Source organism: Siphateles boraxobius, unplaced genomic scaffold (assembly GCF_051911475.1).
Source record: "Siphateles boraxobius isolate OS27281-9 unplaced genomic scaffold, OSU_SipBor_1 32, whole genome shotgun sequence".
Classification (NCBI taxonomy): domain Eukaryota; kingdom Metazoa; phylum Chordata; class Actinopteri; order Cypriniformes; family Leuciscidae; genus Siphateles; species Siphateles boraxobius.
Window position 1 is genome coordinate 5,647,501 of NW_027508942.1, and position 18,475 is coordinate 5,665,975.

At 37.5% G+C, this 18,475-nt stretch overlaps 1 protein-coding gene across 4 annotated transcripts in view; it reads left to right on the forward strand.

Moving 5' to 3' along the window:
* Window positions 1–18,475, forward strand: part of celf6 (CUGBP Elav-like family member 6) — a 179,507-nt gene that overhangs the window by 5,034 nt on the left and 155,998 nt on the right. For all 4 annotated transcript variants that reach the window (XM_077194680.1, XM_077194681.1, XM_077194683.1 and 1 more), the window contains exon 2: window positions 5,674–5,756. In XM_077194680.1, the coding sequence (XP_077050795.1) occupies window positions 5,674–5,756 (83 nt within the window). The remainder of the gene's footprint in view (window positions 1–5,673; window positions 5,757–18,475) is intronic.

An 18,475-nucleotide genomic window follows, 5' to 3' on the forward strand; every position in this document is an offset into this window, starting at 1 on the left:
CTCAATCCTGTAATGCCTGACATTTAACAAAGCTAATGAACAGTTAAATATATGAATATGGAACGGTTTACTGGATTGAAGTTTGCATATGTGTTTTTTGTTGAGTATCATATTTGATTCCTCAAGCTTTTGTGGCCCGTATAATATTATATAGTGAGAATAAAAACAGCTCTTTGCAATTTGGTGCAGATGCTGATATTTATAGGGACAAAAAGGGATGAAATTCTGATGCTTATAATGTTAATAAATTAGATGTTTATTACAGTATAGCAGATACTCGCATAAAATGGATATAAATATAAATATCTGCCAATAATATGTCTTAGTAAGATGATATTTAAATGCTCAGTTTTGCAGAATTGCAAGACAAAAGTCAGAATTTCAAGAAAAAAGTCAAAATTGCAAGAAAAAAGTCAGAATTGCAAGAAAAAAGTCAAAATTGCAAGAAAAAAGTGAGAATTGCAAGAAAAAAGTCAAAATTGCAAGAAAAAAGTGAGAATTGTCTGGAAAAAAAGTGATGTAAATGTAAATCAGTGACATCTTTATAACATTATAGCAGACACATTCAATGCATATAAATATCAGTATCTGCCAATAATGTCTTACTAAGATGATATTTAAATGCTTAGTTTTATGATCAAAGCTCTTTAGTTTTAAAGCATATAATGCAATTCAATAATGATTGAGAGATGACCTAATAAACTTTCCTCAAAAGCCTGATGATCATATTTCATACACATGATTTTTGTAATAAATGATGTCTGTATAATCAGGTAAACCTGATTCAGTCCAATTGAAATATTACCAACAATATCAAAGTTATTCTTATGTTTACTTGATAAAAATCAGTGCAGATTTAAAGGCACGTGAAGCTCGAGCTGAAGGACGTTTGTACAATTACACTGAAAGTCTTTTACTGGATAAAACACACTAAACTATCAGTCAGAGACTGAAGGACCGGAGGAGATTTGAGGAGATTAAGTGCGACAGGAACGCTTTGATCATTTTGACGCCTTTAGAAATTTGCTGTATAACAGGTATTATATAGTTACTGTCACGGTGGGTAGTGGGAATAAATCCGTGGACTCAGGTGCGGAGTGAATTAGTTCTTTTAATAAAGACAAAACATAAAATAAACAAATCAACAAAAGAAAACCACGATCATACTAACTAAATCCAGAACAAACAAGGCAGGGCAAGACAGGCACGGAACTTAACGCAACAACATATGAAACAAATACAACTAACGAACACAGGAAGACTAAATAGGAAGGCAAATAAGGAGGGTAACGAGGAGGAAAGGTGGGACAAATAAACCAATAATCAGATAACAAGGGGGAGGGACCAGATAATAACAAGAGCACATGACCCAACATAACAAAACACTCATGTGCATAACCAAGACAGGACAGACATGTGACAGTTACACTTCAAAACTCTGACTCTGAATGTAATTGCATAAATCTGAAAGCAAGAGTTAGGGTGAGCAATTCAATCCAAAACAAGCTTGTTTTGGCAAAAATTAAGCTTGTGGAGTCCGTCTGTACAATAAATGACTCTTATTGTTGTGTAATGACATTGAAGTGTGATTCATCATGTGTCTCACACACACTGGAGGATCTGTAGAGATGTGAATGTCGTGTGGATGATGGGTTTATGGTGAGACGTGTGTTTTGATGACTTGCATAATGTTATTTATTATTTAGTGTGTGTGTGTGTGTATGTGTGTATTAGGGCTGCAGCTATCGATTCTTTTTGTAATCGATTAATCTAGCACTTAATCGATCGATTAATCGAGTAATCGGATATTTTTTGTGTGTGTGTGTTTTATTAACAGATTAGTTATATTAAACTTGTGTCCATTTCAGTTAAAGCTGTTATAAGTTATATACTACACTGTATAAGTTATATAGTATGCAAGTTATAAAGCTATCTCATATGTGAATTTTCCTTTAAGATGTTATAATATAACCACTCTAAGCATCTAAGCATATTTGTGTATTCTGGTAGTTTAACGCTGAAGAAGAGCTGTATGTAACGTGACGTTGTTGAACACGCAGTAAAAGCTGACGCACTTTTTGTTCCGTGCGTTTTAACTGAAAAATGAGTACTCCGAATCTTTATTAAAAACCAACAGGCTGGGGACTTTGGCAGACGTGAAATACAAACAAGGTCTCGCAAAGACTGCACTACAATATTTGTTCCTCCATCACGTCCCGGTGTGTACAGTGAATGCATGCTGAAATTATTGTTGCGTGGCTACATAAAAGTTTAAGCATATGTGATGCATTGATGCAATTGGTCTGACTGGCGTGTGTGTGTGTGTGTGTGTGTGTGTGTGTGAAGGGGTTCTTTTTTTAGGCTATACTCTCTGCCAATTGAACGTGATAGTTACGTTTACTACTTAAAAATGTCATCAGAGCTAAAAATCCTATCTAGTCAAACCGCATCACGACATCGCTACAAATACAGTACGGGATTAAAATCAGCGAACATCAATAGGCTTAGACTACGTTACCTTGTTTCAGCGATTAAGTGTATAATGATCCCACACTTTAGACAATTTCTGCCGTTTATTTACATATTTATTCTCCGCCATCGCGCCAACTAAATTCAAAATATATGCTTCCTGAACAGGTCCGTGTGAATAAACGGTCCGTGTGAAACAATCGAATCCCTGCGCCGCGCGTATAGTGCGAGTCATAGGAATTAAACGACGCTTCGAGGCAGAGTTTTTGCCTCGAGGAATTTTTGTAATCGAGTAACTCGAGTAACTCGTGGAATCGTTCCAGCGCTAGTGTGTATATATATATATATATATATATATATATAAAAAACTGTTAAATTAATGATTCAATGAATGAATCATCCAGTAACAGGGCCTGAATTTCGTTTTGGAAAATAGGGGGGAAATCCCCCTTTAGGTTATTCTTATGGGGGGGTTTAATTTGAGGGGTGAGTTTTTTTTTTAGACAATTTTTAAAAAATACGTTTAGCTAAATGTTTGCTCACTCATTGTATTTGTGTTTTTACAATGGGGTCATTTTTTTTTAGTTTACACAACAAAAGAAAGCTTGATTTCAATCTTTGAATTAAATTGAAAAAAGTAGCACAAATAAATACATGAAATAAAGAGAGAAGTTTAGGTCTAACACTAGTATTCAGAAATAATAGAAACGGAAAAAAGTAATCAAATGTATTTGAATACATAGGCTATTAATCCTGATTCCTTAAAATTAATGCTGTCTTTTGTTGTTTTATAATGACAGACACATTTTAGGCTACTCTCACTTTAAGAGCTAGTGCACGGATCCATTAGGGTCCGTTCACATGTTGCGTGTAAAGCGCAGTCCGCGCCACTTTCTCCTCTTTTAAAAAGGGCTCGCTGTTGCTGAGCAATCATGAGCCACGTTCCCCATGAAGACGAAGACGCTTCAGTAAAGGATGAACGTGCAAAACACGTAACGTGAACGGCCCATGCTGTTTTCATTATAGTGTCACATGCATTTACTTTTTGTATTATTTTTTTAAGACATAACCGATTGTGTTTGAGAGGATACTCCCCAAAACCGAAATTTAGACAATGTTGTGTGCTTTTGACCGTTAAAGCGCTATAATTCAAGAAAAATAACTCAGTTTTGTTACTCACGAGGTGTTTGTTATGCGGGTTAAAATCGTTTGAATGTTTAAATAGGTAAGACTTAAAAAAACGCACAAATTATAAACATTAGTGACGATGCAATGGCTCGATTGTGCAAGTGACATTTCCATGAAATGTCCCGACTCCTGAAACGCGAGTCTAGAGTCGCCGCCTGCAGCCGCGCGATTGGCTCGCCTTGTGCAACACATTTTAAGAGACAGAGAAGACGCGGCATTGGCAGAATCACTCACGCTGTTTGTGAAATTGCGTCTCGCAGAAAGTTTTAAAATGACTGATTTGATCTTATAATCTGTTAGGTTAAATTCATTCATAGGCCTACATGCTAGATTGAATGAATGTTTGCGGGAATTTCCCACATTATAAACGCAAGACTTGCGGGAATGATTAAAATGATGCGCAATACCCGCAATCCCGCACCGAAATTCGAGCCCTGCAGTAATGAATCAAATTAAGTCTTTATAAGTTAGTGTTTTTGAATGAATGATTCTGTGTGAGATACATTTTTTAACAGTCAAACTTTCACTCTATGATGGTTTTGCAAGTAATCCGCAAGTCACGTGCGTGCCGAACCATCCTTACGGATCAACTACGATCCGTTACACGGTGGCGAGAATGTGCCTTGTGTCTGTTCTGATGGGTCACGGACAGCAGACAAAGCAATAATAAAATGCAAATTAAATAAAGCTAACCATGTATTCATGCATGCAAAACAAGCAATCCTGTATCTCGAGAAATCCTGTATCCACCGAGTAACAGTTGTTATTCAAGAGATGTTTAGGCTAATATACTTGTGAAGGAGAGCCTGTTGAGTTTTTAAAGTGTCTCGTGTGAAGTCCTGGGTTTGACCGATGTGTGTGTTCTCGCACGTTTGCTGATTCGGCTTGCCGCTGCAGAAACGCCTCTCAGAGGGTCACCGCTGCCACACATGGGGCAAAAAACACATTTGCTTTTGATGTTTAGGCATGTTCAATTAATCTGCAGTGGCGCTTTGGAGGTGGAGGTGTCTGAAAATGCATATGTGGGTTTTTTCTGCTATTTGTCCAATTAATGTGATTTTGAATATTGCTGTCGTTTGCATGACTGCCAGACATGTATAATTTTCTTTATAAAAGTATAAAAGTTCTTTAACTTGTACTTGCAGACTTTGTTGTTTTCAGGTGTACTTTACATATAAATTGACATTGACAATTAATGTGATTTTGAGTATTGCTGTCATTTGTGAGTAGGGTTGGGAATCGAATACTTCAGGTCAGGAATCATATACTTGTGATACATTTTTTATGACCATTTCAATGTGTCTTTAAACCATTCAAGCGCGAGACGACTCGCTGTTTTCTGTGATGCAAGTGTGTATCAGTATATTGGATCCGTGCAGCTCTTAAAGTGACAGCAGCCTAATATTCCTGTCTCTATAATAACACTAATCAAACGACAAAGAGAAAATTTGCTCGTTCTTGACTGAATAACTGTAACTATATTTGTAATGTATATTTTATTTATAAAGTGCACTGTTATTTTACATTTGAATACAGTGTCTGTACCTGAATACCTGACAATCTTAAAATGTTTATTTGAATCATATCTTTGTTCAGTTGTATCTATTTGTTGCGATTACAAATTTTTTATTTGTTCTTTTTTAATTACTCAGTGTTTACTTGTCTTTAATAATGCTTGAAATGTAGATTAGTTAGGCTAGTTGGGTATTTATAAACGTTATAAATGTTCTAGCCTGTTGATTTGTGTTAATGATATTCAGCTACAATTACATGTTTTGCAATAAGACTAAATGTGAATGATATCTAAGTTTATTTTTTACCTTATTGGAGTCAAAATTAAGAATCGATAAACAAAATCATAATAATTAAAATTCAAACGATACCCAACCCTATTTTTGAGTGATGTTTGCCTGTGCAGACCGAGTCTGATCACTCAGTAACTCGTCAACACGACACACTGATGAACTGATGAATCCTCTGTGTGTGTGTGTGTGTGTGTGTGTGTGTGTGTTTCAGGATGTGCCTTTCTAACGTACTGTGCCAGAGAGTCAGCGCTGAAGGCCCAGAGCGCTCTCCATGAACAAAAGACTCTACCCGGGGTAAGAGCCTGATTATTTCTCTTTCTCTTTCTCTCTCTCAGCCGGGTCTCGCTCTTTCTCCTCCACACATATTCAAGCTATCAATAATAATGCCAACAAAGCTCTGGTGCTGCTCGCAGCTGATTGGCTGACAGACAGACCGTTCCTGGTTCTGTCTGATTTCTTCATGGTTCAATAATGAGGTTTTTTGAGGGCAATATCTGACTTGTAAAACATAAGAATTTAAAAAAACTTGTCTCATTTTCTTTGGCTGCGTTCACAGATCGGATTTGCTTGTTGGATGTGAACAGCAGAAATCACATTGGATCAGATTTTGACAATGCCTTTTTGAATATGACTATAATAATTGTGTGCTAATGTGTAATTTGTTACACAGAACGGTGCATATATTCATTTAAAATATAAAAATTGTCAGGAAAGGGAAGTTAGTGCTAGCTTTTTCTTCAATATTGTGACGTAGTGTTTTCACGGTATCAAAATTTCAGTATTCGGTACTGACAAATCGATTCACAAATGTCAAAAATCGATTTTCTAAAAAAAAGTTTTTAAAACTATGTGATCCAAATGAATTCTGTGTAAGTGACAGGTTGCCCCGCCCACATCATCAGAAGAGATGAGAACAGAAGTTATTCTGATTCAAGATTATTAAAACAATAATGAAGTGCATGGATGAATTACTTGAATAAAATAAACACCTGTCAATTTGGATTTCATGGTGACTTTAATGTACATTTAGATATGATTTGAACAGTGACAGTAGAAGCATATATTAATGCTAATGCATAGATTTAATACATATAAATGCATATCTTGATGCTATGAAATTGGTTGATGATGCATGAATGTAACCTCACCAAAAAATGAGATTTGAGCCGAGAAGTGAAACTGTGTCTCTCGATGTGAACGTGCAGTTCTCTCTCACTCTGCTCCCTCCTGTGCGTTCGACAGATGTATTATGAATAGGTATGGATGTGTGGATGTTTCGCTGCTGTATTCCCGAGGTTCTGCTCTTCCCAGGAGAGCGATCACTGTTCAAACCTGCAGGGAGAAAGTCAGTGTGACGGGAAGAGAAAGGAAAGAAAAGACTCGTGTCTCTGCACTAGAGATCGATCATCAGTTTACTGTCCTGATGAATCCCTCGGGGAATTATCATGTTCTGATGTATGGGAGAAAAAATATGTGACCGTTTAATCAAGCTCCAAAAACAGCTCGTTTTGATATTGCGGGATCTGTGATGTCACACAGGCAAATATATTTGCATATGACGCTATAGCACCATAAGCGTTCATCCCGCTACCGGGACGGCTAAATTTACTTCACTATATTACAAATAAATCCTAATCTAATCATGACAAACTATATATCGTTGGAAAGGTCTAAGTCTCCTAAGTAGATATTTTAGCATATCGTTTTTGTTACAAATTATGTAGGAACAGTAATAGATGAATTTATGACAAGAGTGCACCTAAAAAATCTACATCATATCAGGAGTTCTGACCTTTGTCACAAAAAGTCGACGTGTACACTTTTAATTATTGAAACTTTGGTTTTCATGCTAAACGTTCATAATAAAACATATAATCTAGAATTTGTCAACAAAAAATTATCAAATAATATTATCCTCTAAAAAGTATTATCTATATATATATATATAACATGTATATTATGCCCTTAAATATAATATTTTCACCTTTTTATCGCCTTTTTTATTACATCACATATTTTAGTAGTTATCATGTATGTTGTCTTAAACAGTGCTAGTAAATTCCACAAATAATTTCAAAGAAACACTGACCAAAAACAACCGCGACACAGGGCTATAAATACAGGGGTAGAACAAAAGAAACAAAAGGTGAACACAATGGGAAAAGAAAGAAGACATAATCAGTAACTAAAGAAAGCGAAACTAAACCGAGAGAAGAAACAGGAACAAAAGAACAGAGAACAGCGTATCAAAATAAAAGTCAACAGAACGGAACATAAAACAGACCGTAAATCAATAAATTCATTTTAGTATATCAAACTTTCTTCAATAGATGTTTTTTCTGAAACGTTTCAGTTTTATGTTTGTCCGACCTTTTTTTAAATGTTATTAGAATGTTTCAGAAACATTCCTGGAATGTTTGCAAAATGGAATTTTCCCTTTATGTTGCCATAACGTTTTTAAAACATGCTTTGAACTTTTCAAAACTAAATGGGAACATTGGCAAGACTTTCTTAGAGCCGATTGTTGATAGCTGGGAAGAATCTTCTTCAGGACTCAGGATGTCATCGTGTGTGTGTGTGTGTGTGTGTGTGTGTGTGTGTGGTTCATCTCTGCTGGAGTCTCGTATCAGACCGAACACATTAGCGATCGCGCTCAGAGGTCACGCTGTTCTTTTATCCTCCTGTGACCATCAATTTGTCCAGAGAGTGAAATTTGTCAAAGTCCAGCACCAATGAGGACCTCCTGCTACGACAAAAAACAAACACACACACACACACACACACACACACACACAGAGAGAGAGTTTTCATCTTTTTAATTCTTTGAAAGTTGTACGGTCAGCAGGGAAGCCGGTCAGGGACCTTACACTTGTAAATATCAGTCAAATAAACAGCCCCTGAAATGTCATCCACAGTTTACACATGAAAGAGGAATATCAGATAAGAAGAAACTGACAAATGCTAAAATGTTGTCAAGATTAAGACATTTCAGGATCAGAAAAATAAAAATTAGAAAAAATGTAAATACCAGATATGCAGTCCAACATTTTCATACCCTATGGTATAATATAGAAACTTGGAAAGTTAACAGAAATACAGTCAATGTAATACTTTAATTTAATTGTAAAAGAACTTACTTGGCACAAAATGATTTCTCACTGCTAAACTTCTGCTCACATACCAAACGACATATGTGGATATATAAAAGTTAATTATCTTCACAATAAATCAGAACATTGAAATGTTTGGAAATTATCCATTCTCATGTCTTTCTTTTTTTTAGTGTTTAAAAGACAATTCAAGCTGGTAGTTTCATCTAGGGCTGCAGCTATCGCTTCTTTTTGTAATCGATTAATCGAGTTATCGGATCGTTTTTGAACAACCAAAACAAATTATGCATAACAAAAATTATGTGGCTGTAAAATGATCAAGCATTTGGCATTTTATTTCTCAACAAAGGTATTTATTTCCAAGTCCAAAAGTTTGGCTCCAAAAGTTAAGTGCCAAGTTGGCATTGCTAACAATTATATAACAACATACAGTTAAGTGAACTTACTGTAACATGTATGAATACAAACTTAATATGAATATAAACTTAGTTTTTTGTCTTCTTAATACACAACATTCCAAAAAAAAGGATTGCACCTTCTGCAAATTTAGTTTAGTTAAGCTGAGAACAAAAAGTGTGTGTGTGTGTGTGTGTGTGTGTGTGTGTGTGTGTGTGTGTGTGTGTGTGTGTGTGTGTGTGTGTGTGTGTGTGTGTGTGTGTGTGTGTGTGTGTGTGTGTGTGTGTGTGTGTGTGTGTGTGTGTGTGTGTGTGTGTGTGTGTGTGTGTGTGTGTGTGTGTGTGTGTGTGTGTGTGTGTGTGTGTGTGTGATGTTCTTTTTTTAGGCTATACTCTCTGGCAATTGATAGTTACGTTTGCTACTTAAAATGTCATCAAAGCTAAAAATCATATCTAGTCAAACCGCATCACGACATCGTTACAAATACAGGATTAAAATCAACGAACATCAATAGGCTTAGACTACGTTACCTTGTTTCAGCGACGCTTGGTGAAACAGCATGGAATGGATGTCTCCTGTTCAGATGCTGAATCATGGGAGATGTGCTGTTGTGGTCTGCCAGCTCTATTTTGCAGTAGGGCTGTCACTTTTGAGAAAAATCAAACTCGAACGGTTATCGAATATCGAGTAATGTATTCGAATATATTCGAATTTCTACGAGACCCCCCCCCCCCCCAACCCCCCCCCAAAAAAACACCGTAACGGAGATTCAATCACAAATTTATTAACAGTCTGACAGTCATAAACAGGACTCTTCAACAGGCCTGTCTGAAAACATTTTTTTTGACTTAATGTTTTAAACAGCAGGTTATCAATTTAATCTATATAAAGTGCCACTAAGCTACATGGAAAAAAAACTGCATCGGAACAGCACGGCACAAACAATAACGTGACGGCTTAAACAGCAGGAGTAAGGCCTATAGCCTAGCCTCATTTCTTATTTCAATTCATTTCTTAATATTGTTAGCATGAAAAACCAATTTATCAACTTGATCTGGGTCAAGTGCGGCTCTCTTTTTATTGGCGATGTTCCCCGCGGTGGAGAACACGCGCTCGGTGCGCACACACGTGCCTGGCACACACAGATTTGCGCGTCAATGTTGAGAGAAGTGGTATACGGTGTAGCTGTAGAACCCAAAATATTTCCAGACTCGACTTTTTAGATGAGTTGAGGTCGTAATTCTCCGCTCGGGCTGTCGTTCTGTGCGTTATCTTCCATTCTCAAAACAGGGAGGCTATTATTCGCTTGATTTGGTCATGGGCTTACGCTACAATACGTTTAGAGCGCCCGCTCCTGGGTGAGATGGCAAACAATAATAAAAAACAAAAAAACGGTCTAATCATAGACTGTAAAAATATGCGCTAAACATGGCACTTTAAAAACCGGATAGTTTATTTATAGTCCGAATACGTCATGTTCGAATGCATATTCGAATATCGAATAAAAAGTGACAGCCCTGTTTTGCAGCAGAGACACTGCACCTTGTTGTCTTCTTTATTAAGTGTGTAATGATCCCACACTTTAGACAATTTCTGCCATTTATTTACATATTTATTCTCCGCCATCGCGCCAACTAAATTCAAAATATATGCTTCCTGAACAGGTCCGTGTGAATAAACGATCCGTGTGAAACAATCAAATCCCTGCGCCGCGCGTATAGTGCGAGTCTTGCCTCGAAGAGTTTTGCCTCGAGGAATTTTTTGTAATCGAGTAACTCGAGGAATCGTTTCAGCCCTAGTTTCATCTGAATCTGCATGTGATTCATCTAGTGTTTATGCAAGAGTCTTTATTTTGACAGGCATTTTTCCTTCACCCTCTTCCTGAATGTTTCCATTTATTTCCTGTGTGTCAGTTCATGTTTGAATAAATGTTAGTTGTGCCAATTAGTACCTTTGTATGAATGAACAGGCCATCTTTCTTCATTTAGCCATGTAAAAAAAAATCAGTCAGTGTTAGGATGTAATTTTACTTTGGCTTGAGAGTGATTGGTCACATGACAAATGTTTTCGCCCTTTTTTGGAGATTGAGATTGAATACATTGGAAATACTAACAGATATTGATACGCATTCGCCAGCATCTCTCATCGAGCATTGCATGATTAATATTTCCCTGTCATGCTTTTGTGCGGTCTTTATCTCTGGTATTTCGTTTTTACTAGTTTTTATATATAAAAGCGTGACACTTTGCAGTTGCAGTCTGTTTGGAAGTGCATTTTAACTTTTCTTGCGTTTCATTTATTGCACTGGAAATGGAAAGTCTGGTTGCATTGCATTGTGGGATGCAGTAACTGTGTTCTGTTTATATTCCGTGTCTTTTGGCAAATGTTGCAGGTGCTCCTGTTTCGTGGCGTTTACGAACATACACGACATTTTGCTTGAGTTTACTGTCAATCATCTGATGGGTTTATTTATCCTGACAGATGATAATGAGCGATCTGTTGTTGTCCTGTGATGTTGCTTATTCTCGTATTCTCTGTGATTCGCCTTTCCGACATGCTCTAAAATACTCAGGAAAAATCAAATGAGATTTCTTTAATGTTGCAATTGATTCTCCCAGACTGCAATGAGAATAAACTGAGAGCAAATCGAATCTTTTGCTTAATCCATCTTCTCATATTTCAGTATAGCTCAAAAGTTTCAGAAAAGATCCAATAATGTCTCAAACTGTGCTCTAATTTTCCTAAAAGTCTGCAGTCAAGTCAATATACATTTTTACTGTCTGAATTTTTTTTTTTTTTTTATCTCTGCTGAAACTTCTGGCACAGAGGTGAATTAAACGTAGCTGAGATCTTCTGTAGTTCTCCTGAGTAATGAAAGAGAAACATCTGCACAGTTTTCCTTGTTGTTTGTGTGGTTTTTAAGTCCTTGTGGAAAGAAACACACACACATTTAGAAAGTCTCTCCATTTGTGGATTTGTAATTCCAGTAGGAAATATATGTAATGGGTCAGAACCCGATAAAGCCCGTCCGGAGACTCGGATACATTAATAATGCTCAATATTCACTCGATGAGCGTCATCTTTAAATACATAAATGTAAATACTGTTTAATCAATGTCGTGCGTGTGTGAGAGAGAGTGTGTGCCTGGTATTCCTTACATTATAAGGACCAAATCACCCAACAAGGATGGTAATACCAGTAAATTATGACCTTATGGGCTGTTTTTGGTCCCCATGAGGAAAATCGATTATAAGTCATACTAAATTAGTTATTTTGAAAATGTAAAAATGCTGAATTTTTTCTGTGATGGGTAGGTTTAGGGGTAAGGTGTGTGTGTGTGATGGCTATGTTTAGGGGTAGAGACTGTGTGTTTGTGTGTGATGGGTAGGTTTAGGGGTAGGGTGTGTGTGTGTGTGTGTGATGGGTATGTTTAGGGGTAGAGTGTGTGTGTGATGGCTATGTTTAGGGGTAGAGAGTGTGTGTTTGTGTGTGATGGGTAGGTTTAGGGGTAGAGTGTGTGTGTAAAGGCTATGTTTAGGGGTAGGGTGTGTGTGTGTGTGTGTGTGATGGGTATGTTTAGGGGTAGAGTGTGTGTGTGATGGCTATGTTTAGGGGTAGAGAGTGTGTGTTTGTGTGTGATGGCTATGTTTAGGGGTAGAGAGTGTGTGGTTGTGTGTGATGGCTATGTTTAGGGGTAGAGTGTGTGTGTGATGGCTATGTTTAGGGGTAGAGAGTGTGTGTTTGTGTGTGATGGGTAGGTTTAGGGGTAGGGTGTGTGTGTGTGTGTGTGTGATGGGTATGTTAAGGGGTAGGGTGAGATAATATACATGTTGTACAGTATAAAAACCATTGTCTATGGAAAATACCCATAAAACTTAAAAACCCAAAATGTGTGTGTGTGTGTGTGTGTGTGTGTGTGTCTTGTATGTCGCTTTATGGCTTATTGTGTCTCATTCCACAGACATTCTCCCTCAGTTTCTCAGTTCTCCATCTCTCCGTCTGTCTCACAAGAGCTGCATTAGGTGAATACACACACACACACACACACACACACACACACACACACACACACACACACACACACACACACACACACACACACACACACACACACACACACACACACACACACACACACACACACACACACACATATACTGTATCTGTATATATAATACCACATTCTTACCGTCTGACTTTTTCCAGTCGTGTGGTGAATCCTGAGCTGTGTGTGTGTGTGTGTGTGTGTCCGCTGCTCCTGCTAATGGAGGTGAAGTCGTTATCAGAGCTGAACGCTGAACCCGCGGGTCTCGGTTTTCCCCGTCATGTGATCCGAGCAGCAACAGCTCATTATCACCTCGTTCTGAGCGCCGCTCGTTTATTAAACCTTCCTCTTACAGCTTTTAAGCCTCACCTTTGGTCCCTTTTAGAGTTTGAGCGGCGACTGTGAGAGAAACATGACGCAGAGACACAGAACAGCCTTCAGTGCAGATGAGTGTGTGTGTGTGAGTCAGAAATTAACATGATTATGAAACAATTGGGCTGATTTGGCTCGTATTGGCAGCGCTGAGCTTTTTTTAAAGTGTCAGAATATTTAATAGTTGTGATTCGAGGTTCTTGCGTCTCCCAGCAGGCCGAGAGACACATGCTGTTAGTGGAGTTGTCCGGTGTGTTTAATGTTAATCAGTCACTTCAAGATCAGGTGATGCACGGAAACGCACCACGATTCGATAGAATCAAGTTTTGAACTGTATGCAGTAACTGTTATATTTGCTGTTCTATTTGCAGTGCATTGAGCACAACATACACATTATGCGAATAGAATACTGTTCCTGTATTCTCAATAAAAGGCAAATTAGAAACATTTTTGTTGATTTATTTGAAACTTAATAGATATCATGTAAAAATATCGATTATTGAATCGTATCGAATCGTATCGCGGGGAATTCTCAAGTATCGAAAATAATCGAATCGTTGGCTTAAGAAATCGGTATCGTATCGAATCGTCATGTAGGCTCCGATTTACACCCCTAGTTACACAATGTTAATATACAGAGATAGAAAGTAAAAAAAAAAAAAAAATCACTCTGAACACTTTTTTTTTGATTACCCATCCCCATCTCAATAACCCATCCCCATCTCTCAAAAGTACATTCAGAACATACATAAATAGTCTAAGAAAAGTGCAAATCAAAATCCAAATACAATAAATAAAGATATAAAATGAGGAACAAGGACGCAATGTGTTTTTGACTATGAAATTAAATAACATCAAGTTGAGTTTGTCATTTGTGTGATACAGTACAGTAAGCATTATACAATAGTCAATCAAAATAAAGACTGTCTGGAAAATACTACATTTGTATTTTTATTGTGGAAAAAAGTACTATTTCTAAATGATTATGCATTATCAATGGGAACAAACTTGTTTTTTGATTGTTCTACCAGTTCATTGGCTGATGGTTTTCATTTTGCTGTTATAAGATGAATGGGAAAAAGTTATGGAAGCTTGTTTCCGCCACAGAATAAAAAGTCACAATTATCTTTTAAAATGTTTTATTCTAACAATTTTGAATTTACATCTCACAATTCTGACTTTATTTCTCAGAATATTAATATTTCTTGTGTTGTAAAGTCAGAATTGCGTGATATAAACATGCAATTCTGAGAAAAAAAGCCAGAAATGTGAGATAAAAAGCAATTACCTTTTTTATTTTTTATTCTGTGGTGGAAAAAAGCTTTCATAAAAAGTGGTCTAATTTATCTGAGTTCATATATTTTATCTATATTTATATCTAGCTGTATTGTACACTACCATTAAACATTTTAGGGTCAGTAAGATTTTATAATGGTTTTTCTTATGCTCTTATAAATTATTTGATGTAATATAGTACATTTTTAACAATATTATTAGAATTTAAACAGCTGTTTTCTATGTGAATATATAGTAAAGTGTAATTTATTCCTGTGATCAAAGCTGAATTTTCAGCATCATTACTCCAGTCTTCAGTGTCACATGATCCTTCAGAAATCACTATAATATGATGATTTGATGCTCAAGAAACATTATTAATGTTGAAAACAGTTGTGCTGCTTCATATTTCTGTGGAAACTGATACATTTTATTTTTCAGGATTCTTTGACGAATAAAAAGTTCAAAAGAACAGCATTTATTTGAAATGTCTTTTGAAACGTTATAAATGCCTTGATAAATTGATAAGTTTAATGGTGAATAAAAGTCTTAAATCTTATTGAACCCAAACTTTTGAACGGTAGTGTACATATATTTTAATATTATATATGTGCATTATATTAACAGCAACATTTGTTGTTTTTCATCACTCTAAAAAGCCTTTAAAAGCTTGAATTAATGAATCACACATTAAGCCCAGGAGCATTTCTGAGACATTAAATATACAGATTTGTTTGGTTTTTGACTTGTTGACCTGCGTTGTGTTTCTTACGCTCATATGTTTCTAACAGTTATTTTTACAGCAGCATTGTGTGTTTGATATTTATGTTGTTGGTTTGTTTTTATCCTCCGCCTACAGGGTCTGCGCTCCAGATCACGTCAGCTGAGGTGTGTGTAATAAATGGTGTGACGGACGGCGCAGGTGTGTGTGTGTGTGTGTGTGTTTGTGAAGGGCGGCTGGTATCTAAATAACTCGAAACAAACACACTGATCGCAGCTGAGACCCTGCGGCGCGTCACACTCATATCGGCTCTCAGAGACACGAACACACACCCAAAAATACACACACGCTCGTAGAATAACACACAGAATCAGAAGGACGGAAAGAAAGGCAGAATCCCGTTCAAAGCTAAACCTGATTTGGGTTTTGTTTGATATGTTTTTTATTATATTAATCTTGAATCTTGAATCAGAATATCTTCCTCTTGCAGCATCTCTTCTCTGATGATGTGGGCGGGGCAACCTGTCAATCACACGAGATCAGCCAATAGCAAACCACAACCACAAATAACATAATTCAAAGTTTGCGGTATAAAGCAGCATAACGACTATTTGAGTGAAAACGGAATAATTGACCTAAACATAAAGATATCTTTCGTGCGTCTTTTTTGCTTTACTAACAGCAAGACTGCAGATACATGAACAAAACCTCGTGATCATGTTTCCCGTATGTTTTCAGCACTTAAATATAACCATGAACCATCACCATGAAATCAAAATTGACAGTTTTTGTATTTATTCCATTCAGGTATCCATGCACTTCATTATTGTTTTAATAATCTTGAATCAGAATAATGTTTTTTTTAACCTCTTGCAGCATCTCTTCTCTGATGATGTGGTCGGGGCAACCTGTCAATCACATGAGATCGGCCAATAGCAAACCACAACCATTAAATCAATTCCCCACGGGCACAATCAAGCCCCGCCCACATTTGTTATTGTTCAGATTGAAGCGTTTCACTCGGATATACGACACAATAGGAAAGAAAAGACTTTAAGAGCTGTATCGTATAAGTGAGCAGCGTAATTGAAAGTGAAGGAGACGTTTCTTAAAGGGGCAGCAGCCAATTCTCAAATGGTCAAGAATAGAGATAGAAAACGAAATGACCTGCGAAAGGACACGAGGGTAAGATACAAGCTCCTAGTTTATTTTGTCCTCCATCCCTCTTTCCTCTCTCGGGGGTGATTTGACAGATGTGGATGTGAGTGATTGACAGCTCTCTGACCAGCAGCCCGAGTGTATAATCCATGAGCCGTGATTGGCTGGCAGATTGATGGGCCTTTGAGGTCTTGTGGAACGACTGTCACCGACTCGACGTTTGTTCCCAGGAGGATTCGGGAATACTGGGAGAGAGTCGGTCTCTCTCTCTCTCAAATCAATTCATATTGCTTTATTGGCATTACATACTTGGGTACATATTGCCAAAGCATTGTACAAATCAAACAAACAAGAACCTACATAAAATACATTCATATGTGTGTATACACACACACACACATATATATTAATAGTAATTCACTTATATATATATATTAAAAGTATATATTAAAAGTAACACACATATATATTAAAAGTAACACTTCCTGCTCAGCTACTGTTCGGACGCTCTCGCTTACTGCTCCGCGCTTTGCTCTATCGCTTTTATATTTCTATATTTTATCTCCTTTTATCACCTAATTTTAACTTCAGCACATCAGCACAGTGCTCAAACGTTTGGATTACTACAAAAAAAAGCAGAATTATTTTATTCAACCAGCCTCCCACTGAAAGCTTACATTCCGGGGAAGAGAAAAAAAAACTGCCTACATTCATAAGGATAAGAAAATGCCTCCTCTGGAATCTACTTGCTGCTCCAACTGCCACAGACTTTTACAAAGGATTGCAATTCTTGAAACAAAGTTAATTGCGGGACAACCAAACCAGACGGAACACACAACAGAGCTTCGTCATGGACGTCCTCAGCATACAGCCGGTGAGTCCCATGAATCTAGTGCTTCTCGACAGGCCATACTGAGTGTAGAGAAACAAGCCGATCGTTTTACTAATCGATGGCACAAACAGGGTGCGAGACCCAAAGGCACTCGAGACATCAGATTGTCACGAGCATCACATATTACTGCAGTAGCATCCTCTACCCCAGATACGGCTCTGACAAGGACTGCAAACACTGGTCTCCTACCACCGCCTATACATCTTGAGAACAGATTTGAAGTATTAATGAATGAGGAATCCCCAAATTTGATGAATGTGATCACACACAGACAGAATCAGCCAGTAGCTAACACTGATGCTAACTGGGGCTCAAGGTCGAGCAGACAGCGGCACTCAGCTCACAGTGCAGCCGAGCCCAGGACTCTGATAGTGGGCGACTCCATAATCAGAAACATTAATAGCAGGGATACAACAACGTGCTGCCTTCCACAAGCAACAACATCTGATGTAAACAGGGAACTTCAGAACATTCTGATGAAACATAAGACTGCAAATCGACTCATCATTCATGTGGGGAAGAATGATATTCATAAAGAGCAGTCGGAACTTCTTAAAAAGGATTTCAATGAACTTTTTGAAACACTTAAAAGACTGAAAGTTCAAACATTCATCAGTGGACCACTCCCAGCAAGAGGAACAAACAGGTTTTCACGGTTGCTTGGGCTTAATACATGGCTGCAAAAAACCTGCAATATAAAAGGAGTGAACTTTATTGACAACTTCAATCTTTTCTGGAGTCAGAGGCAACTGTTTCAACAGAATGGCCACCACCCAAACAAACTTGGTTCAAGAGTGCTAAAGGACAATATCTACTTCTCCCTCCGTCATCCTTCTGCAATGTGTGCAAATCCACTCAACCTGAATGGCACACACACACCTGGATACAGTATGAATGACCACAGGATTTCACTTCAGCCCCTGAATGGACATGCGGTTGACACATCACACAAGGACAGTGATAACACCACTCAGCCACAACAACCTCTGCTCACGGACACAATCTCAGCTGAGCCCTGCCCACAGAGCTCACCACAGACAGAC